The sequence below is a fragment of the Taeniopygia guttata genome, chromosome 3 (genome assembly GCF_048771995.1).
Source record: "Taeniopygia guttata chromosome 3, bTaeGut7.mat, whole genome shotgun sequence".
Lineage (NCBI taxonomy): Eukaryota > Metazoa > Chordata > Aves > Passeriformes > Estrildidae > Taeniopygia > Taeniopygia guttata.
This window is the reverse complement of record NC_133027.1, coordinates 17,245,564-17,269,908: the sequence shown is the minus strand read 5'-3', so window position 1 is coordinate 17,269,908 and position 24,345 is coordinate 17,245,564. Positions and strand designations below refer to the sequence as shown.

The 24,345-nt window shown below is 36.8% G+C and overlaps 1 protein-coding gene across 3 annotated transcripts in view; it reads left to right on the top strand.

Annotated features, from left to right (window-relative positions):
• Positions 1–24,345, top strand: part of ASAP2 (ArfGAP with SH3 domain, ankyrin repeat and PH domain 2) — an 82,386-nt gene that overhangs the window by 3,894 nt on the left and 54,147 nt on the right. For all 3 annotated transcript variants that reach the window (XM_030270065.4, XM_030270067.4, XM_072926372.1), the window contains exons 2-3: positions 15,215–15,287; positions 19,138–19,283. In XM_030270065.4, the coding sequence (XP_030125925.1) occupies positions 15,215–15,287; positions 19,138–19,283 (219 nt within the window). The remainder of the gene's footprint in view (positions 1–15,214; positions 15,288–19,137; positions 19,284–24,345) is intronic.

The window sequence follows — 24,345 nt, the reverse complement described above, 5'->3', positions numbered from 1 at the left end:
TTAATTGTCTGTTTCTACTAAAGGTCACAGGATCTAAAAATTTGTGGTGACCATTCTTAAACTATGAATGCTTAAAAATCTGGTTTCAGTACTGCTGTTACTTAGAACACATGCGTCTCTCTTTTATATGCTGTAAGTTAAATAAAATAGTCCCTAAATTGTAATGAAACTTGAATAGTGGTTGTAGCCACTGTAATAATTGTAAAGAATTTTAAAAAAGTAGTTTAAGGAGTAATTGAATGACTAGAATCTAATTGTGCCATTTTTTTTTTTTTTTTTTTTTTTTTTTAAGCATGAGTTAAGTTTTACAATAAAGAGTGGAAGTGAAGCCCATATTTCTGTTCTGACTGTTTACTGGGGTCCAGTCCTGGACCAAGTAATTAGGATAGGGAGCAGTTTTGCAGACTAATATGTAAACAGAGAGTAGGAGACTGTCCCTGTGCTTAAGACATTTCCATCTAAGTCAGGATTGAGGTACAAAATTTACCCACCTACTTAAACTTCACTGCATGCACAGATTTCCCTGTCAAGGGAGGAGAATGGAAACACTGAGAGAAGTTTAATAGGTTACTGGAACACCTCCAAATCACAGTGGCACTTGCCACTGAAGTAAATGTGTTCTAAAAAGTAGAGAGGACAAACATGGGGGAAATATATAAAGTGTACAACCAAAAGAAACAGTATAGTGGTACCAAAGATGGTTTTAGTTCTCTGGATAGAAATAGATTTCAATTGCTTACAGTCTATTTACAAACCACTCTCAAGAAATTTTTGTAAAAGCTGAGGAATTGATGTTAAAGGCATAACTTGTAATTTCAGGTCTCTACTTGCCTTTGTTTTGTAGGTCCCATTCCATGATGATTATACCTCAATAATTCTGTTATTTTACACTTTCAACAATTTTTTTTTTCCAATTACCACTCATACAAATGCAGCATGTCATTTCTGCATCAAATTCTTTTCTTCCTCACTGTCATTTATTATGCAGTTTTCTGTCAGAAATGGCAAATCTTGTTGCCACCTAAGGCAGTCCACAGTTTTCAGCTGGCTTGGAGTGGTGTAAGGGATCAATGTTTATTGAATTTGATTCCCTCTTTTACGGTACAATTCTGTAGCATTCTCTTCTGCATTTTGGTTCTGCGAAGCTCATGAGGGGGAGATGTAATAACAGCTTGGTAGGCTGGGGGAATGTGAGTCTGGATAAATGGATACACCTGTATATTTACTCTTTGCTTGCTACATTTATAGGACTGGATTCTGTTTTCCTATAGTTGAAGATTGTGCCTTGCATTTCAAAGTTACATGAAGAGGGTGATTCTGTACAGTTTGAGAAGCAGTGGGAAGTGTCATATACTGTAGTGCATTTTGAGAAGTTTACTATGGTTTCTTGTATATTTCTTTTTAATAAAATGTATCTTTATGCCGACTACAGCGTGCTCTTTAGTAGAACATATTTGCACATTTTTCTTACTTCATTGCTAAGTACACTTCCACAAATACTTGTTATTTAAAATGCTTTTTGTGTTCCTTTCTGGAATCATGATTCTCTGTCATCAGCATCCAGAGGTTTCTGGAAAAGTCATTATAACACAAAAGGCATGATGATTTCAAAAGGAGTGTGGGAATTGTTTTCCTTTTGAGAGGAATATAGAGGATGAAAATTGCAGAAATACAGGAGATAAACTGTACGCCTTCAGCTGGAGCTTTGTGCATATTTTCAAATAGACAATTTCAACTTTAAACCTTTAACATCAACATGCAGTCAGTTAAAACAATGTCAAACCACAAAAAACCATTTCTGTGCACCATACTTTAGGGAATTTGATGATGAATCTGCTTCACATTACCAAATGCTCCCATTCACCCTAGGAGCATGAATGAAAAATATAGATTTATAAAGAAAGAGATATATATTTCCAAAGTATTTTACTAATTGGGAGTTTTGTGTTTTGAGTTTTCACTACTGTTTTTGTATTTTTCAGAACCATCTTATCTGAATCTAGTGTACTTCATGCTGATGTTAGAATATGGTAATGTAGAAAGTGGATACTTCTGCTTAGGTTCAACCCACCTTTTCTTCCTCTTCATTTTGTTCTCTGTGTACCATAATATGCAGCAATGGTAGGTAAAGGTGAATAAAGGTGAAGCATTTATTCTGAAAGGCATTGCAAAGTCACAGGACAAAAACCTAATCTCTGCTCCGGAGTTCTTACAGTCCACATGTCAAGTGGATCTGGCTGGTGAATACAGGTGGAGAAATGCAAGAAAACTTGGTACACCTGACTAGTGTAGTGTATTAGTAGCTGAACCACTGTGAAGTGCTTTCTTTTTATTCATATGCATTGGAGTAGTGGTTATTAAACATTTAGTTCAACTCTTAAATCTATGATTGTTTTATAATTTCCACCTTCTGTGTGTATGTATTACATGCAGACATTCCCTATGTAAAATCCAGCACTGCACTTTCTGAGCCTCACTCTTGAGAGCCCACATGGTCTGTCTGCTCCAGTTTCCCAGAAACAACCTTTCCACTTAAAGCTCCACAGAAGTCGGGTCTGGCCTTGTTTTGGCTGATTATTCCCTCTCTTGTCTTGGGTATCAAGCTCCTCTATGCTTTCAAAATGTCTCCTTATCTTTCTTAATTTCTTGAAACTTCTTTGCTACAGCAATTATTGGTGCTTTGTCCTATCCCTGTGGAGGTCCCTGTGTTGGCCCAGCCCTGTCCAAGGTACTGGAGCAATGGCTGGGGTTCAGGTGGGCTTCATGCTAAGATGAAATTCCTCTCATGGGTGGGCCAATGGCAAGAGCCTTCACTTGTTCTCAGTCCTTGCTGTCTCCAAATAAATCTTATATTCTTTGTGAAGTTGCTTGTGAAGAGATAGTCAGGCATCTGTCATGGCAAGCCAAGATGCTGACTTTTATACAAGGAAACAGAAGCTGGAGGGGCTAATGTGAGAATTGCTGGTTTAAAGGAAGGAATAAAGTTGTGGAAACAAGTGAGGTGTTTGTTGAATAGTAGGGGCTGAATTAATTGTGTACTTAAAGCAAAACGAAATTTAAAGCAAAGCACACACATACACATATACATATATACGTATAGGAAAAAAATAATTAAACTTGTGAGAGAGCTGGTGAGGTCGATAGGACTGAAGAGTGCATGTACTAAAGCCTGAAAAATGTTCATTAAATATTCCAGGAAAGGGGAAAATTATGGGAAAATCTACAGACTTGAAACACCCCAGGAAGAATGTCACAAATTATCTGAACCTGTCAGACATGTGAAGAAAAAGCCAGATATTCAGAGGAAGGTTTTGTTTTAAAGAATATGTGTAAAGATAAAAGCCAAATTTGCAAAAGTCAAGTTTCTTTAGAACTGATAGGAGGCAGTAAAGAAAACAAAAATGCTTTTAAGCACATAGAATTGCTAGGAGAAAAAGAAGACATGCAGTTAGAATATAGTAGTATTAAAGATAATGTAGCTATTGCCAAATCTAAACAAGTGCTATGCTGCAGTTTTTGACCTCAAAGTGTGGGAGAAGGTAGAATGGATGGCAGGAACAGAGATGCAAGTAAGCAAAGCAATAAACAAAATGGTGAGCTTAAAGCACTCTGTTTGTTGGGGCTGGTTGATTTATTTCCCAGGATCCTGGAAGATTTAAGATGGTAACTAGCAAATATTTCTGACAAATCCTCTGAAGACTAACTGTATATGTGTTGTAGCACAGAGGGTTAAAAAGGCAGGGATAGAAAGAAAAGGAGAAATATTTACATCTTAAAAAAAATATTTCAGTGAATGTAGAAATGCAGACCGTGACCATTAAATTGAGGAGAGCTGTTCTTACTCAAAGATTGTAAGTGTTCCTGGATGAGTGGCAAGCAAGTACTGGTTCCCCTCCTGCTTCCAGAAATGCTTGAAAAACACTCTAAACATGCATTTACAGCAATTACCACTGCTATTCAAGAAGACAGTGCTTTTCACACTTGTAGCACAGTCAAATGTGCAAGAGGTTCACAATAGGAGAAATTGTCTCCTTATTTACTCTTTCAACAATGCTGGAAGCTGCTGATGGGAAATCAGAATTACTGAGAATCATACTTGTAAAGCTGTACGAAGTGGTTATACCCAGGTCTCATATAGCACTAAAATATCTCCTTTGGTCCATTTTAACTGAGACAGATTTTTTTTTCTTTAAACCAGCTAGAAAGTGTTGTTCTAGTTATGGGACAAGCAGAAGTTAGTATCTATTAACTTTATTGCAAATTGAGTGCAGGACTTATTTTTTTCTTTGATAGCCTTTTCCCCACACAGTCCAACGTTTGTTAGCACGAAGCTTAAGCTGTTCTGTATGCCAAATGCTTCCTGTGTAGCTGCTCTTGGTGGGGACAGAGGCATAGCTCAAAGAGTTTTAGTATTAGAGATAAGATTTTCTGTGATTAGGGTGACCACAAGCTTCTTTTGTTTCAACTAAATCTAGATTTATTTTCTGAAGTTTACATCAATCTAGGGGTTAAGTGGTCAAGTAAATTTTGCTGGGAAGCAACAAAAAATGGTAACACAACAAAGGGAAGACTCACAAAGTAATGGGCACCTGAAATGTTTAAGAGCTAACATGGAGATCAGCCAAATGTGAAGAACAAGAAAAGTAAATTTGAATTAAAAACTAATTGAGAGATTGAGTGAGTTATTCAGAAGCAGAAGTACTGTGATGGCATATGAAGAATTGAAGGGTCAGGAATTGCCACTTGGGGAGAAGAAGCATTAAGGAGGGGATAAGGAAATACATAAAAAGTCTGAGGAAGTTCAGAGAAATTCGAATTGACAGGAACTGCAAAGGAAGAGGGAGTGTGGCAGTGTTCACTCAGGAAGTAGGATGAGAACACAGGCCTGAGAACGTGGGGGCAGGGCTAATGTGAAAAGGATCCGTGTAGCAAGGAGACCGGCAGGAATATAGGGAAAGGGTAGTGGTGGAGGACAGAGAATAATGGTACCTCTTAGCTATATCCTACTGTGTAGTTTAGGACTGGAAGAAGAGTTCTGTAAGTTCCTCAGAAAATGGGATGTAATTAAGAATTATGCAGACTTCATGAGATATTATACATTTGTCAATTTTATTTGGAAAGAAAAAATAATTTACCTTACAGAGGAGAATTTATTGATGGAGAAACCGAGATACAGTATTGCAACTGAATAGGCTTTTTCTTATGAGCGATGGTGCTTTGCAGGAAATTAGCTTGGGTGGTGTGATTCAGTACTTCTCATCTCAAATAGTAGGCTTTGTTTTCAAGTGAGTAGGTGTTGGACAGAATTTGAAAAATGTGCTTCTTTGTGTGTGTGAACTCTGCTTCACAAAAATATTTACTATGTAAGTGACATACTGTGTAGTGAAGTGTATTTCTTTGAAATATATTCTTTAAGAAGTGGTTGTAAAAGAAGCTATAGTATAAATTCTAGCATCTGACTTGTTAAACCAAGAAGAAATAGAGAACTGAGAGATAAGGCTGAAACTCTGCTCCTTGTTGTCTTGGAGCAGTGTGGTGTTAAGAACCATCTGCTGTTTGTGGACCCCTCAGCTAGCCCTGATTAAAGATCAGATTATCAATGTAGTTGTAGCCTGAAATCTATAATTCTGTCTAGGCATTATGCTAAGTTGCGTGTAGATACATCAAAACAGCTGAAGTGATTAGAGCTAAACAAACTACTTCCACATTTCTGAAAGCTTTGTACCACATTTAAAAAGCACATAGGAAGGGAAATGGTAGTGAAGGGATGTGGATGTTCTTATGGATTATTTTCTCATGTTTTATGATTTCTGTTCACTGTTAATGAAGGATTTCTTTCCTAGAATATGCAATTTCAAGGAATTTTAGGCTGTATTCTAGGGAAGTCAACTGAGAAACAAATACATGAAGTGATCATTTTAAGCCACTTCAATCAACCAGGATTACTGTTTGGCTATTGCAGTAGGAGTAGAATTTTCCTTAGCATTTGCAAACACAGAACCCCTGCTCCGTAGTCATGTGCAAAACATGCAGTATGGAGTTTTGCAAAGCACGTGTTTTAAATTATTTGTTTATTTTCCAGCACTGTAGGTGTATGTTACACAACAATAGAAAAAAAATGCCAGCAGAGTCCTCCTACACTCTGAGCTCCACATAGACTAGATGTTAATTGTGCTGATGAGAATAGCATTGAAGAAGCAAGTAGTAAATCTTTTCTAAGCTGCTTTTTGTTTGGTTTCATTCATTCTTCTGCTTAGTTCACTCTCTTCTGTTGCTTAAATGGTCTGGATATAGATGATGAGCTGTTCATGTAAGTATTTCTAGCCCAGTCTGTGCCAGGGATGGAGTGGTCATGCTTGCCACTGCCTTCCCTGTCCCCCAGGCCATACAGATGTGGCACTGGTGCAAGGACACACGGTGCTTGGTTACATATAGATTCAGGCATTTGTCTCTTCGCTTCAATCAGTTGATTCAGTATCTCTTTTCTGTTTCATTTAAGAACAACACAAGTTCTGATAGGCCTGGACATGCTTCTCTGTTCTAAATTGCTTCAATTTTAAATGCAGAAGTTCTTTGTCTTACGTAGTGTTTTGTCTTAGGTAACAGTTGTGTATGCATTTACCTTCCTAATCTAAATTGATGATACAGGGAAGTAACATCTGTTCCATTCTATAGATACCTTCCATGACGTGAACTCTCTCATTATTTTGGCAAAGTCCACTCTAGGGATAAGGTTTTTATTTTTGCATAAATATTATGTAAATGAGTATTGTATCTCTAATGTTTGGTGCACTAATAATTACATCACTTAAGATTCACTTACACTTTGAGGCAGCTGTCTCTAGTGACAGGGGTGTCTGAACTGTTAATTTTTGTTATACTTCAAGCTGCTGAAATTCCAGTAGAATTTAAGATCATTGCTTTCAAGACTGTAATAGTGTCCTGAAATTTCTGTATTGAAATCTGAAATGAATGGCTGTTCAGATGCATTCTTTCATTTAAATGTATTGATAGTGAGACCATGCAGAGATTTTCAAAGGTATGGTGAATTACAGAGAAGTTGGAGTGCAAACCACAGGCTGAAGTCTGAAAGCCACTATAGAACAGAAGTAATTTTATAATTTTTCAAGAGAAAATAAGTTATATCATTTGACACTGGTTTTTATGTGTAATTATAATAGACCATTAGTATTATAGGTAGATGCTCTTAATAAATTTCTACCCTGATAATAGAAAGACGATGTCCAATGTGCTGCTTTACCTCTGATGAACCTTATTTTGACAGCTGGTTCTGTATGTCCCTGTGAATGGTTGGTTCATTTGAGGTGATTTGTCTTACTCTCCTAAAGTCCCCTCTAGATACCTCTGCCATTCTTTGTTGTGGAAATATGGCTTCCTAAGAGTTTCTGGTGTATCATAAACTAGATAGAGTTTGTATGCCTTCTATCCCTGTTCAGAATGGACACCTTGTATGTGTCTGCCAGAGATGTTTGTGACACTGATTTGTTATTTATTGCTGTTAAGAAGCTCTCAGAGGCCTGTTAAGACTAAAGTTCAATTTTGCTGTGTTGCTGTAGACTCTTCTCTTTTCTAGGCTAGTTTCTTCTCCCTAAAATTATTGGATACCTCAAGAAGAAAAAGTCAAAGGAGTGTTGGGTGTGGAGGGATAGATCAGCTTATGGCATCCAGCTGATCTGTGCACATACTGCAAAGTTTCTCATTTTTAGCATAGAGTATGTCATACATCGGGGCAAATGTAACTGTTTAGTCTTTCCTTGTTTTATAGAGATTGTAAGAGGAATGTCTGCCTGGTTTAAGTAGAGCTTTGGAAAACTACAAATACCAAATTAGACCACTAATATGGGAACTTTTGAGTATCTGGAAATAAGTATCTCCCATACTTGGGGAAAGTATCTGCCATAAATAACTAAAATTTCTCTTCTCTGAAAGCTTATCACATGCAGAATAAAAGGGCATTATGTTCTGCAAAGATTAATTCTTGTTGCCTCTGATGGTGTCTAAAAAGATTCAATACTGGGGAAAAGAGTTACTGAATTAAAAAATCTGCAAAAGGAAAATCCCATCAGGCAGCTCATCATAATGCTGTGGAATGATACAGTGTGAAGACCAGCCTCTTCCAACAGCTGGACTCTGAACCATGAATGACTTTGATGGATGCTGACAGCAGACTGAAATGCAAAAACATGAAGCTAAAAAAAAGTCTCTTGCAGGGTGAGGACCAGAGAATCTTGACATAGGTAAAGGGTTGGTAAATCTTACTGGTCCATTTAAGACAATCGTTGCTGGAACTTTAATCCTGTGGCCTATGTTACTTTATTTTACATGGTGATATATCTTAGGATGTCGAAGCATGTAATAGTAAATAAAGGGAAATGGATATCAGGAGTTGACTACTGCAACTGAAAAAATAAACAACAATTAAATATTAAATAAGGGAGTTTATTTTACACCCCTCTGTTTCTACATGAACTACTATAACAATTAAATGCATCATCTATTACAATGCTTATGAGATCTGTATTTAAAGTCGAGTCATCTTGTCTTTGAAAGCAGATAGCTGCAGTGCTGGAGAAGGAAAACGTGTTTCTCAGTGTAAAAATTGGTTAATGCAGGAGGTTGATGTGTTCTGGAGAAATAGTTGGCATAAGCAGCTTCCATTCTTTCTCTAAGCATAAGATTTTATTTCACAAAAATGCTTGATGTCTGTTTCCTAGTTAAGTACATGTTGCATTTCTAACTTTTTGTAGGGAGGGAAGCCTCACTACACAGATTGTGGAAATCAATTAATACACAGATACAGCACCTGTTTAGTGTGAAACAGTCTCATTTAGTGACTTGTATTAATGATGTAACATTTTTTATCTCTGAACCTCTGATTTGGGATTTCTCTTCTGATAGAAGTGATCTGTTACAGAATTCTGGTTTTTAGGCATGCCTTCTTTGTTTTAATAAATGCATTGTACAAAGTCATCATGCTCAGGTCTGGTTTTATACACAACATAGAGCCATGCCAAATTCTCCCAGCATTTACCTTTGCAGCAGAATTACCTTGCACTTTCACATATTAATTTCCCAAAGCACATTATTGTTACTTTTTTCCACTATGCATATCCTTAACTCAAGAGTTTACTACATTTTTCTGCCAGATACAGCAGTGCTTGTTTAAACAGATTGCCTTGGCACTGGGCCCTCAAGAACCACAAACCCAGATGCTGGAGAAATAATGCTTTTGGGGAAAGGGACCTTTCAGAGATGATTCTTGCCATAAACTGTCCTCTTTTTTTCAGGTTTGTCTCTGTACCTTCAGTCTCTTTAGATGACAGGTCTCACAGCAAAGAGCTCATTTATACAAATTATCTGTCATAGCTACTGCAGTTTTTCACTGCCTGCTCCAAGTAAAGTAATTGCCTCAAATGAAGTGTTTTTAAATTACTATTGTTCTAGGATAGATTCAGGAACTACAATGCCTTGCCTCAGACTGTGCCTGTAAGGGTTTTTTTCCACCCTTTGTATCAGTCCCTCTGTGAATGTGCAAGGTGATCAGTGGAAGGAAACTGGAGAGGGTTTAGGAAAGAAACTAATACATTGAAGGGGGAAATTACATAAGAGTAGGAGAATGGAAAGAGGATTCTGGAGAGGGATAACATAATTTAGGAAGTTTTTTTACCACCCTCTGTAACAGAAAAGTGGATTGAAGCCAGCGGTGTTGACAGTTCATTTCTAGTAGAAAAATAACAAGCTGAGACAGAATGTCTGTGGATATCTCTGATCTTTTGAGTAAGCAAGGATTAATTACAGCAAATATCAGATTGCCTTTAAAGATACACCAGAAAAGCCAAACTATTGTGGGTCCTGGATACAAGTATAAAAAAATTTGCTGCTGTTAATTTTTAAACGAGACCAGTCCAGTGAGGCACAAGAACCTTGTCTTGTTCTGCTGTCTCTACAATAACTACTTGATTGTCTCTCTTTTCCTTAACTGTCCAAGTTTCTTCCCGTGCCCTTTTGTTTTTGGGAAGGATGTTCCTATATATGTTCAGCATCTGCAGCAGCCTCTGGCATTATAACTTATCCTGAAATACTGGAATGCATGAAGTGCAGGATTTATGACTGTTGAGTACCTCAGTGTTTTAAAGCAAATTGCTGAAATTAAGAGCAAGATCGGATTTTGTTTTAGAGAAATAGTGTTAAGATAACTGTGTATAATGGATCAAATATCAGTGTGTTAATATTTTTTTGTATATTTGTCAGTTAGATGTTAGATGTATAGGGAAGAACAAGTAGGTTCCTGACTCCAGGATAATTTTTCAAATAACACAAGATTCATTTCCCAAAATCTTGTTACTGCTTTAGCTGTACTTCCAAGTATTTGTTGTTGTTGTTCCAATGGACTCTTTATTTTACAAAATTATTTTCCCAAGACTCCCCAAATTCAGACCCAGTTCTATGAATGCTTTCAGCAAAACCCCATCCAAATAGCTGAAAATGTGAAATAGTTACTTTTACACTTTCCAAAAGAAAGCTGTTGTGGGTATGAAGGAGGGAATATGTTAGAGATTTTGAACTGTTTTAAATGCAAAATAAAGTAAAGGTGATGGCTAACTCCTTCCTCTTCCTCTGTCCCTACTTCCCACGGTATGCTGTCAGGTTTAGTTTTTTTCTTTTCCCTTGTCTGGAATGAGAAAATTTGGGCTTCTTTCTCTTGAGAATAACTTGTTGGGCTATGTAGTGTTTATGGTTGAAAGTATCACAGCCTTTTGTTTTTAAACTCATTACTGGAAACTGGGAGATTATCCTGGGGAAGGATGTGTACGTGCTTTTCCTTGCTTGCTGCCCCGAACATCTGCTGTTGGCTGCTCCTGATAGAGGATATCAGGTTAAATGCAGTGTTCATCTGATCCAGTATGGCTGTTTGTCTATTCCTGCACAGATAATTAATTATTTTCTGGGCCACAAAGAAAAAACACACTGGTGTGAGGACACTTGTATAAGACAAAGACCCAGACTTCTGCTGTAAGTTTGGCACAAAAGATGTTTAATGAACCGCTAGAGCCTGGGGACTCTTCACTTATGCTGCTACTGCCCTGGTTTTCCTGTACCCTTTGGCTCTGTAAAAGGTGCCAAAATCATCTCTGGGATGTTCAGTTTCTGAGTTTCTGTCTTCCTGCTTTTTTTCCTCCCTCAGTTAAACATGCTAATAATAGAACAGTTTGTTTCTCCTCTCTCCACTGTAAAGAGCAAATAATACATTCCTCTATTATGCCAACTGTCTATGTTGCACAGATCTATTTAGATAATATAGATTTGGGGATTGATGCCAATTTTTTTATTTTCTGAGTTTTTTTGGGGGGGGAAGCAGCACAATTAAATGTTTGAAATTTGTAAATCCTGGTGGGCTTGAATCCTTCTAGGGAATGTGAAACAGACTTAATCAGAACTATTATTATTATTATTATTATTATTATTATTATTAATAATAATAATAATAATAAATTAGATTGAAGCATACAGAGTAGGATGTAGAATAGCATTTCAGGATGTTTCAGTAATCTCAGACTGATTTCTTCCTGGTTAGATGGATTTGGTTCTAATTAGCTGACACATTGTACAGTTCAAAGTAAAAACCTTTGAAGCAGTGAAAATGGAAATTGGCCTTTGGCAAGTGAAACTGGACCTTGTTCCTACATGTGGAAAAAACCTTTGCTACTTATCACTGTTAGCTTGAGTCCTCTGTCCTGTGTTCCTTTGAAAATCTACATTTGATTGTGATATGCTTGTTCCTTTCCCTTGTATACTTCTGACTAAAAAGTAATTTACCTTAAAAATGGTTTCATCAGATTGCCATCAGAAATCACATGAAAGTAAATGAACAGAAGACATAAATACTGTATTTGGAAAAAAGATTGCACAGACAAGGACACATTCAAGAAGGTCACTTTTGAGTTTCTGTTTCAGTTCATGTGCATAACACCACTTCCACAATAATGTGACTTCTTGTCTTATGTACTGTAGAGAATTCCCTCCCCCCCCACCTTCAGTCAAAGCTATATTTACTGGTTTTAACAATAGAGAAATCTGAGTACTTATTAGTAGAAGCTGAGTGGGACTATGAAAATTATTTATATGGCCTCCTAGTCTTAGTTGTGCTGAAACAGATGCTAAAAGAAGAAGCCTCACAACAGAGTTTTTTGAGGCAAAACTAGAAACATTACCTGAGAAGACAAACTGATCCCATCATCTGAAATACATGGTCACTTTTCGTCCTGTTCAGGAGCTCACTGGGCATTTTTAAGTGAATAAAAAGAAACGCTAGTATATGCAACATACAAAGCCATTTTAAAATTTCCTCTTCTGAAACTATTGAAAATGCACCAAGAAGTTGAATTAGGGTGCATTTTGGTGCATGTGTGTGCATTGGTATAGTATGTGTATATTTATGAAATAAACAGAAGCTTAGAAATGTGAACAGTAGTGAAGCTACGTCTGGATTTGAACTGATTTCCCAGTGCTAAGATGTGGACAAAGAAAAGGACAAGGAAATATGTAGAACAACACTAAAGACAAGGAGCTGACATTTTAAAGTTTTATCCTGAAATGACTCCTTTGAAACACTAGATATGAATAACACCAATGCTGTTCAATCAAACGAAGGCAAAGTCTTCCTCTCTATTTTTTGATCTGTAAGCAAGAGTGAAATACAGTATTAAAGCTGCAGAGCTTTTTACTATTTTGCCCATTATTTTGCCATTTTGTTGTAGGCACACATAGGCACTCCTAAATGTCACACACTATGAAAAGGTTGCACCAAAGAAGGGAGGAATAGATAAAACTTCCTACAACAAGCAAGTGTAGTTTTCTTACCACAGTTGGAAACATAGTAATTGTATTTCATAAATATATCCAGGTCCCGCTTCAAATGGCTAGATATTTGTTATCTTTTGTTTCCTGTTTGGAAAGCTTCCCAGAACAGATTTTTTTCCCCCAATTTCTAGTCACAGTTTGTTAAGGTTCAAGTAGAGCTTTGCACAGACACAGCTGAAAAGACAGGAAGAGGATGAAGAGAGGACCCAAGAAAGCCTGACCTGTACAGTTTCAGCACATTAAGGATTTAGGTTTTACTTGTTGTGTTGTCCTTGGTACTGTCAGTGGAGTATCTTCCCCCTTATCCTTTGTTTTGAATTTTTATGTGGAGCAGCTGTTTGAAATGGATTGATGCTTGAGTTGTCAGTGGTGTATTAGGGGCATTAGCTGCCATTCCTGGACTCTGGTTGTGCAGTGCCTTGTGGGTTTGTTCCTCTGCTGCCTGATCCTGGTGAAAGTGGAAGTTGGTTGAGAGACGTTTCAAACCAAAATGATGACTTTAGTTGAGGAGGAGGATTTGAGGTTTTTCCTTACTGGGAGTTTGTGCTTTCTGACTGAGGCATTCTTGAGCCAGAGGATTTTATTAATCCATACATCTGTCTGGATCCCTCACCATGGTAATACAATTAATCCAATGCATTTATCCTTCTGACATTTCCTTAAGAATTATCTCCCTCAAACTAAGGTGCAGAGATTTAAGTTTTCTCAGCTGCACACACAAATCTAAGACATGGCTGAGAATTGAATTTGTTAGTTTTAAGTCTTTGGCTGTCAGCCTTCTCTTTGGACTGTTGCTCATATTGCTTGTAGTTGGAGACATTCCTTTCACTTGTACTCCAAGAGGGTGATTGCCCTTTGATGCAGTCATCAATGAAATAATTCCTCTGTAGTCAGCTGATCAGAGGGTGCTTTTCTTGAGGTTATTTTTAGAAATCAGCAAATATACAATGGGGGAATTCACTTCATGTACTCCCATCCAAACAGGTGAGTAATCTAAACTTGGAGATCGCACTAGATACAGACTTGTTGTACTAAATGGAATTCAAATTGCTGAAGAGGGTGAACAGATCTGGCTTTTATGGGCTTGCTTAGATTGTTTTATTTTTCCCTTCCTCTGTACTTCAAAACTCCAGGTGAAAAGGCCTCTGTACTTCTCCTGCTGATATGTTTCAGATATGAACTATAAAGATGCTGGAGGTAAAATCTCCAATGGATGTAGCAGTACCATGACACTGTAACCATTAATGTTAAGGCATTGTCAAAACTGTTTGGTTTCCATGGAATGCTGTGAAGATTTTGTTCACCTATTTGAGGTCTAAATAGATTCAATTCAAGAATACTTCCAGAATCAGGGGCTTAATATTTCTTTTTGCATTCACTGTGTTAAAATAATTGTATAGACTCCTAGGGACTGACTTTTCTGCATAAAACAATGGTAGATCAGGTGTGTAGCTGCTACAATTCATTGGAATGTTTTGGATGAGAACTAGGATTTATTTGGTGGGATTTCTTTGCTTTATCATGTATCATGCTAAACAGCTCTTGGCATAATACAATTTGTAGTGTTCTGTATTGTTTTTCAGTGGGGTCTAAAGATACCCTCTCACTGAACATGTATTTTCTTCAAGTTTCACAACTCTTTTTTTAAAATTAATTTGTATAACTGTAATTCTGCTTCTCCCTTCTGGAACAATTCTACATTTTTGAGTCTGCTCAAATTTCACTTCAGTAAGCAAAATGATTACCTGCTTTTACTTCTTTATTTGAAACAAGTTGGTTATAAGTGCTTGAACATTATGGGCAGGATTTAAACTTGAGTTTTATGTAGTGTTGGAGAAAGCTTAGCCTAGTGTTGAACTGTGTGAAAGATATTTGAGAGATATGCAATTTATTTTGTTCAGCGTAGCAGTTAAAAAGTTCATATAGTTAAGAAAGCAATTAACTAAATTATCCAGGAAAACTGAAATTAAATTCCATTTTCAATATTCTGCCTAAGGAAGTGGTGTTGCTCATTTCTTCAGCAACATCAGAATATACCATGAGTGAAAACGGTTTTAAGTTTCTTTAACAATTTAGCTTGGAAAGATGATACTTTGTAAATTGTTTCCTGCTTAGTTTATATGATGCGGGTCCCCAGCCAAAGATGGAGGAGGTGGTTTTTTTGGGTAAGGGGACAAAATAGGTTGTATGGATGGGGATGGAAGCAAATGGCAAGTAATTTATTAAGTATGGAAATAAAGTTAACTATGTAATAACTGTAACTACAGCAGGTTTTCAGGGCAGAAATTTGCCAAAAGAAAATCCATTATTATGTTTTTCTCTTTTTTTTTAGGCTTTGGATGTTGACCGAACTGTTCTCTATAAAATGAAGAAATCTGTCAAAGCCATAAACTTATCTGGTCTGGGTAAGTACATAATTCCTATTAGTTTATACTGATAAAATTAGAAGATTTAAACAGTCAGATGTCATACTGAATCAGAAAGAGTTATATGGGTAACTCAAATATGTGAATTTTTAATGGCAGTCTTGAACTAGCTGTTTGATTATGACCTCAGTAAGGATGAGGTGCTGTGGGGTAGCTAAACCTCTCTTGCTGCTGTACGGGTACCAAGTGGTAAAGCTGTGCTCTCCTCTTTCCCCTGGGTGTGGGCTACCTGCTCTTTCTGTCATGCCTGCTGCTTGGCAGATACCTAGATGAGTTTTTAAGCTTATATAAAGTTGCATATACAGTGAGATTAACTTAATTGGGATCAGATGAGCACCTGAAATGGTAGGACCATGTGTATCATCAAGAGATGAGGGTGTGGGGGGTGAAATTACTCTTTGGCAGCAATTAGAAGCTGCATTGGCTCTACTGCTTTGTGAAATCTCAGTCTCCCTGGTGGCTTCCACTTATGTATGCTGAGAACTTCATGATGAGAGGGAGCTGATGAGCTGCAACTTTTTATTGTCATGATGTAAAAAATCAGATATTTTTCATACAACGCTATATAAAATACAAAGAACTATTGCTGCACACATTTTTAAATGTGTGCCAATTTCTTAGAATTGTGTATGTTTATCTTCTTTGAAAAAAATAACTGAAGCTTTTGTTTTTGTGGATCACCAGCATTTTGTGAATAAGAAATAGCATTTGTTTTTGTGGATAAGAAACAGCATTTGGTTGGCTTTTGTTCTCACTGTGCAGTTCATAGCAATTAGAGCTAACAAAACCTATATTAAATGCAAAACAGATAGGCCTGTCAACGTTGGAGAGCCACCAAGATCTGACAGAACTTGTGGCCATGTTGCTGTTCAGACAAGGGTAGAAAAAGGACTGTTGTTGTGGTATAATTCATCTCCAGTAATTTAAAGGAAGTTCCTTGTTGAATGTAATAAAACTGTTATCTTTGCATTATGGAGGGTTCAGTTTAAGATTCATCAGGAGCTGTTTCATTGGTTTGGCATCCTTTCCTCTCTTCTTTTTCTTGCTTGACTGGGGTTTTTTAGCTGTTGAGTTTTTTTTAAATTTTATTCTGGAGTGCTAGACTATGCCTCCTAATCAGAATACCTGTTAGAATATTGTGGCAAATCACTAGTCTTTGCATAAAATCAGTACCTTGCCCAGGTTTTAAATTTGCACTGCCCACCCAGTCTTGGCACGAAAGGTTTGGAGGTTTTTATCTTCCACCAGCAGAAACATCACTATCCAAGCCACTTTTAACAAAACAAACCCCATGGTCCTACACTCAGAAGAGCGCAGTGACTGGATTTTTAGTATAGGTTCCCTAAATAGTTAATAATGTCATAATAAAATAATGTTTTGTCTTTCTTTTTTAATGTGAGTGCTTACAAATCATTATTAAAGATTACATAGTGACTCCAAATTTGTACACAGCTTGGGTTCTTGCTTAAAGAAAGCCTCTAAACCCTCAAAACTGGATCAAGGTTTTTTTGGTTTTTTTTTAAATTTCATACCTTTTGTTTGTAGAGAAACTTTTAAAATTTGTCAGGAAAACACCATAGGACAGGAAGAGTATTTTGGAGGGTTCCATCAGAAAAGTAGATTTTTGTGTTCTTCAGAAGCACTTGGGGGTACCAGCTCAGTTAATAGTACTGCTGCAATAAACTAGCATCAGCCTTCTAGGGAGTGTCTCAGAATCCAGAAGAACAGTCCCTAGGATGCTGGGGAATAGAAGACTCCTGGGGATGCCGCGTGGAACGGTGCTGGGCTTGTTTCCTAAGGTAAAAAGTCAGCATGGCTCAGCTACTGGTTGCACATCTAACCATAACACTTAATGGTAGCAGCCTTTTTACCTTGCTTTCATGCAGGGACAGCTTTCTCTTTTTGCTGTAGGAATTGTGGCCTGACCTCTTTTCTCACACCTGGGTTCATGTAAGCTAAGCTGGATGCAAGAAGCAGCAAAAATGCAGAAAGCATTGTGGAAATAACTCACCTTACTGGCTAGATGTGATGTGAGATCTAAAGGATCCTCATTTTTTCTGCCTGTGCCAGTTCACTGAAAGCTTTTTCAGGTGTATATATGTCACACAATAGAATTAATTGAACATCCTTACTTCATCCTACAGCAAAAATTTTGGTAAGTGCTCAGCCCTTGCTGTTGAAGCTGAGGAAAATAAGTAACTTTCAGTGCTAGTATTCAGTTTTAAATTTAATAGCTATCTGTCATAGGCGGCAAATTCAAGGGCTCAAGTTAAAGACTTGTGCTTTTTGTGTAATTCCCATTTTGCATGTACATTATGTCAGTCTTTAATTACCTACTGTTATACCACTACTGCGCTGGGTTTTAGTTTCATATATTGGAAATTAGAGAAAATTTGTAGCTATTTGAGAAACAAAGTTCTTGATGCATGACCAGACAGGTTTCTTTTTAGTCTGGAGCATGATAAGTTTGTTGAACAGGTTATATAACTAATTCACTGAAATTTGGGAAAGGACTTTTATCAAAAATCCTTTGGATATTAAATGTGTTTATGTGTACAAATGGGCTTGAAATGAAATGGAATCATTGCTTTTTAAAACAGATTAATCCTCTCTAAATAATCTTCAGGGTTTATGCTAGTCTCATGTAATGACCAAGACAGTCTTTGTCCTTATTAATGCGTAATTTGTTTTCTAGGGTATGGAGTTGTTTTTTTTTTTCCCTGACTTCCTTTGAAGCGTTAGAAATTGTCCACAGCTAGAATAAGAAATAGGCAGTGTTAGCTTTCTCATGTGCCAGCTTGGTGTGCTTTGTCCACATGTTCAAGCATGACATGGTCACTAAACTTGAGTTCAGAAAAACTTTCTGTTTCTGTTTTATTCCACAGGTCAAACTGACTTTTGACAAAGGGACTTTTTGTGCCTGTCTATATTGGCAGATAACCTGGTGACCTAGGAGTAAATCACTTGGGCAAAGTAGTTAAGACTCTCAGATTTCCTTTATATTTGAACTTATTTTATGCCTAGATTTCCTCTTATGCCCTGGGCTGAATAACCCCCAACATGTGCAGCTCAAAGCTTTATGAACATTGATGTTGGATGTGTGCTGCATGAATTGTCCTGGTGTAGCCCAGGACCACTGGGTGACTTCTAGGGCAGAGCTTCTGGTTTTGTTGTCTCAGAAAGGAATCTGGTTGTCATGAACCAGAACTGCTTTCAGAACTAAACTGGCCTGTGGTAAATGCAGATTGCTAGGATTTGCTTCAGATCCCCACTACTGCCCTGAATTGGAGAACTCACATAGATATGGTTTTTGTCCTCCTCTATAATGTGTTTTATAGTCCTTTTTCCTAGGGTGACCCAAGAATATTTGTTCTGTTGCCTTCTGTTGTAGAGATCCAAGACTCTGACAGCACACTTTAGCTCCTCTGTTTCTTTTTCAGCACACAATAAAGCATAATAGCACACAGTAAAATAAGAAAGTGTTAAAAAAGACTAAAATCTGAAATGTCATTATAGGAGTTGGGAGTTGTTATGAGGTGTCTGCTGTGGTGCAGAAATACTATGGATCTTTCTAGGGTGTCAGATGTTTGTCTTGTCTTGGCACATTGTCATTTGTACATGTGGATAGGAACATGCAAACCGGAATTAGTGAGATATGTCATATTCTGGCATATCAGTGTTAAAGTGTAAATAATGATGGATTTTTGTATCAAGTAAATATTTTAACAATAACTCTGGAAAACTATTATTAAAAAAAAAACAACATAAATTGTGATTTCAATAACCTTTTATCTGCTGATTATATCTTCATGTTTTGCTCTTTTCGAAGCTCATGTGGAAAATGAAGAACAGTATACACAAGCACTGGAGAAGTTTGGTGGCAACTGTGTTTGCAGGGATGACCCAGATTTGGGAACAGCGTTTTTAAAATTTTCTGTGTTTACAAAGGAACTAACTGCACTCTTCAAAAATTTGGTAAGAATTGCTTAAGAAAAACATGTTAGAATTTTAAAGCCAAATCCTGTATTTTGGAATTATAACAGCTCTTCATATTGAAGACAATTTGTGTTTTAGCAACCACTGTTCATAAAAAATTCTCAACTTATGAAAATATCTCGTATCCTAGGTTTTCCCCTTGCAGAAGTCAAAACTCAACCCAAACCAAAGAAACCAGAACACCACAACATAAAAACACAACAAACCTCCCTCTTCCAACACTTCTCATGCCTAAAAGCTTCCTACAATAAAGTAGTTGTAATATACATTATAAAACGTCACAATTTGCTTTAAAATGTGAAACCAGTAAAACCCAACTTGATTTACTGTGTGATCATGATGTTTTACTTTACTTTTTCCCACTTTCCATTTGTATTTGTAAAGGGAGATTTTAGTGACCCTGGAAGAGAGCACTTTCACTTCTTAGGGAAACAAAATCAAGCAAAATGCTAAAACAACAGTAGTGTCCATTGGGGACCAATCCTACAGCCGAAGCCAGTAAGTCTAAAAGCCTCTTTGGTGAGCCAAATGGGATGGAGCCAAATGGAAGAACGGGATTTTTAATTATAAATGGAGAATTTTCAGCCTCAATTTCACATTAATCAGAGAGTGCAAAAAGGGTAGATTCTGATTACATCCTAGAAGCTAGAGCTATCCCCTATCTTAAGTACTGAATTTACTTGAATTCACAGAACTCTTATACCAGGGGCTAGGAAGGGGAAATGACCCAGATTCCCAGGAGCATTTAAAAGTCTGTGTCTGCTGAAATCAATGGCATGAAGACACATCAAATGCTTTTGTGAGTCTAGACCAAATGTCTGTAGTTTGCAGCCAACTGGTCATAATCACTACTTTGGGGAATGTTTCCAGCTGGTGGGATTTAGGGCAGTTCCATTCCCTCTCTGATGCTGTCCTGTCTTTTTACCCAATCATTGTATTGATGAATACAGCCACAAATGTATGTATCAACAATGAGATGTACTTCATATTGGTTATATTGATTTGAACTTCTCTAGATGTACAAATACTATCTGAGATTATGTATCAGAAGAGGCATCCTGATTCAGTGTGAGTCAGTTATCCCAAGTCTCTCGTACAGAGTCAGGCAGCTCCTGCAGAAAGGAAAATGGGATGGGTCTTCTAATTGATATCTTATGTTGACTGAAACCCACTCTCTATCATATATTAATTGCAGTATGATGAATTCATTAGGCAAATGGATCTGGGAAATGTAATGTTTAAGTGGTTTTAAAAAGCAATCTGCTAAAAGCTACACCCCCTCCCCAGAAACATCTTTCAATGTATTGCATTTCAAGAATACTTCTGAAAGCTAGAAGGTGTTGCTTTTTTCCCAAAAATCTTAGCTATTTGTTCTCTTAAAACCAGAAACTACAATCTTTGCAAAATGTTTCTGACAAGAATAAATTTTCTTCCACACTTTGGAAAGAAAAAAAAAAAAACAACAACAAAATAAGTATCTATGGGAAGTTGGAATGCATGTTTTTGTTACCTTTTGTTATCTGCCTAAGTGTTTTGTGTGTCTTCTCCAAGGAATATTTGTAGTTCTTTTTGCTGGGTACTGGTGGTTTTTTTTAGTAGCAGCTATGTCCTTTTGCTTCAGTTTGTGTCTATAAGAAGAGGATATGTTATAAGAGAGTAGTTAAGTATGTAGTTTCTCTCAGTTTATTGTTCTTATTTTCTCTGTTTTTGAAGGGAAGGGTAATTTTGCACAGGCATGAATGTAATTTCTTTTTTTTTTGATATTGCAGTAGCATAGGCACCTTCTCTCTTTAATACTGTCTGGTGAAGAGCAAGTCTCTGTAAAGCTCTGCTCCTTGCTAAGATGCCTCATATTGTTGAGGTTTGAAGCTTTTTGTTTTTTTCCTAACTAGCAAAGGAAACCTAATGGTCCTTGAATTTGGTGTCTTAATAGGAAAATAGTTTCCTCCAGAAAGAAATACATATGAAAAAAAGGTGTGAACTTCATTATTCCTTGTAAATGCCATATTTATGAAAAAGAAATCTAGAATAATGAAAAAATATAGCTTTATATAGCCTTGCCTATTAGAAGTTAATGCCACTAGAATAAATTTTTAGTAACTGGTCATTTTGAAAATCTGTTCATAAATTCAGTGTTTGAGGTCTAGTTTTCTAGAAGGTTAAAAGAGTATTGACCAGTATAAAAAGTTTTGTACAGTAATTGGAAATAATTTAGGGTGTGTTTTATTAAAGTCATAGCCATATGTGCATTCTTACAATGAGGTGACATATCCAACTCTGAATGCTTTCAACATGATATTAAAAACATGCCTCTCCTCTGGTGTTTCCTTGTAGCACTCCACATGTTTTGGTTGTAAATGTTTTCATCAAAAATTTAGCCAGGGCCATGCAAACTGCTGCTGTTGAAAAAACATTCTGAAAAGTGTTCTTTAAATAGACTTATCTCTGGAGTTTCACAGGGTGCTGAATTTCCATGAAGATTTTAACTGAAGTGGATGGGGAATGTGCAAGGAAGTGAGAGGACATGTTCAGACTGGAACAGATGCCAAAGCTATTAACACTGGCAAAGCTTTAGGGCTACTGTCAAGTTTTGCTTTGTCATATATTTTACTTTTGTTTCTAGAAGCTGATGTGTTCTGTCAGCTCTTGGCCTGGATGGCATTTAGAGCTGTAGCTCTAAAGTGCTTCTGCACACAGATTTTCCTTAAAGTTGTCCTTAGTAAGGTAGAGGAAAGCCATTATAAAGTTGTTCTTCTTTAACTGGAGTTTCAGGTGATTGTTTTCCCTAATAATTTTAAAAGTTTCCCAAAAGACTTTGAAGTTTTTACAGCCTTATCAAGACATCAGTGTTTTAAAGTATTTCAGTAACACCTGAAGTGTTTCTGATTTTAATCCTAAAACCTGTATACTTACTATTCAAGTTAAAGTTTAGGTGTTGAAGTTTTTATAAGTTTGCTATGCTGCTTTTATGTATGCACTTTCAAATACTGAATAAAATTTAAAAAACACCACCCCAACCTTTGTAGTTTTTCTTCACTTTTGAAGGGTTTTATAAATGGATATTCAAGAAATGAATTTATATTTACTGTGTACAAGATCCTTGTAACCACTTATTTTAGCCATTCTACCCCAGTTTGCATTATTTGGATCACTTTGTGATATGTACTGTGCAATTATTTTCTCTTGCCAAAGCTCTGCTATCAACTTAAACTTTTTCTTTTCAACTTCTGTTTTTTAAGAAGATTGAGCAATCAGTTTGTCTTTTGGGTAGTGAAGGATCTGAAAATACTAGAGGCCATTTTCAGAGATAACATAATACATTTTGTGGCAAGCACAATATTGCTTGTTGATGGCAACCTTGTTACAAATTCCTAATAGAATTGGACCACCCACTAGAGTAGGCAGTGCTCCCAGGTGGGTCATGTCGGTATGGCACTTGCTTGTAGTGTTAATTGCTATTTTTTCTTAAGTATAGTGCCAAGGGATAAAGGTGTGCGTCTTAACATGAAAAATGTGAGGACAAGGAAAGGCTCCTTGCAATATATTTGCACTTTAAGTATTTTCTCCTTTAAATCCTATTAAATTACTACACTGAGAAGAAATAAACTCTAGTTGTGCGTCTTCGTCAACACTCCTTGAAAAGGGTGAAGATGAACTAGCTATTTAACAAACACCATTTTCTGTATTTGTTGTTGTTATACTTACTTTTTTCCTTTATTTTTCATTTATATAAATTAAAGCTAATGAATCAGGCTGCATTGAGAGGAGTGGATCTGATATTTCCACTCTGTGGAAGATAGCTAAAACGAAGAGATTCTGTTTTCTATTAATAATCCGTGGGTTTTTAGTCAGGAAAAATGGAAGAACAGCAGTGGTATTTTTCTGACCATATGCTCTTGCTTTACTTACTGTTTTAAACATAAGAAGAAAGAAAAATTGCTTAACTGTAAAAGGTAACAGCAAAACTGAAGGAATTATCTTTTCTGTATTGTGAAATGAACTTGAAAAAATGATGCCCAGGATTTTCTGTGTTCAGACCAAGGTGTTATAATGTTTGATGACTGAACTGTCGCAAATGTATTTTTGTTTAGAAGCACTTGCTGAAGTCCATGAGAAAACTTTACAGGTTATACATATTTGAGATTGGAGTATTATATACGGAGCTTAATGATTTAAGTTGTGAGTGTTCAGTTTTTCACCAGTACACTTGAGGAAATCTTGGCTAACAGTGTGAGTTAGAGTACTCTTTGATTTATGCTTGTAGAGATATAAACCAAGATGTAATAATTCCTCCTTAGCAGCATGGGTTCAGCTTCACCTGGAATCAAATTTTTATTTTTTTGCCAAAGGGTATTGGTCCAACTGGAGGAAATTCAGAGGACAGTAATAAAACATGATTGGGGCTTCAATAGGTAGGTTTATGAAGAAAGTTTAGAAGAATGTTTGCTCCACAGATAGCTCTGATTGTGGAGGAGGAAAATAATAGATTACATATAAATGAAATCTCACTCTGAAAATATTAAGTGAAATGTCCCAGATAAAGTGATAGAACCCTACCACTTAGGTCTTTCAACCTAGGTTAGAAAATGTGCATTATGGAGTTTTCCACTGGCAAGGAAGAAGGGCTAGAATAACCACAAACCTCTTCCTTCCTTTTCTTTTGCAGCTCTTCATTTTATGCTTTTCAGATTTCCTGTGAAATACTTCCTAATAGAGAAGTTCACAGTTTGTAGTTTGCATATTGGTGCTAATAATAGGGCTGATCCTAAGTAGTCCATGGTGGCAACACTTGGTATTTTGTGTGAAGGCATTTTTCTAGGCAGCTGTGCTCAGCTGCTGTTGTGCTGGAGGCGTTTTCCCCGTGGCATAATGGGTGGTGGGCGATGTCTCAGCTCAGCCACACCTGTGCTGTGGAGGAAAGGGGGTGAGGACAGAGGGGAAGGCACAGTGCAAAAATGAAAGTTTGTGCCGCCTGTCTTTGTTACACATTATTCTGAAGTCTTGGGGGTAGATGCTAAACCTTAAAAGTTCAGACAAACAA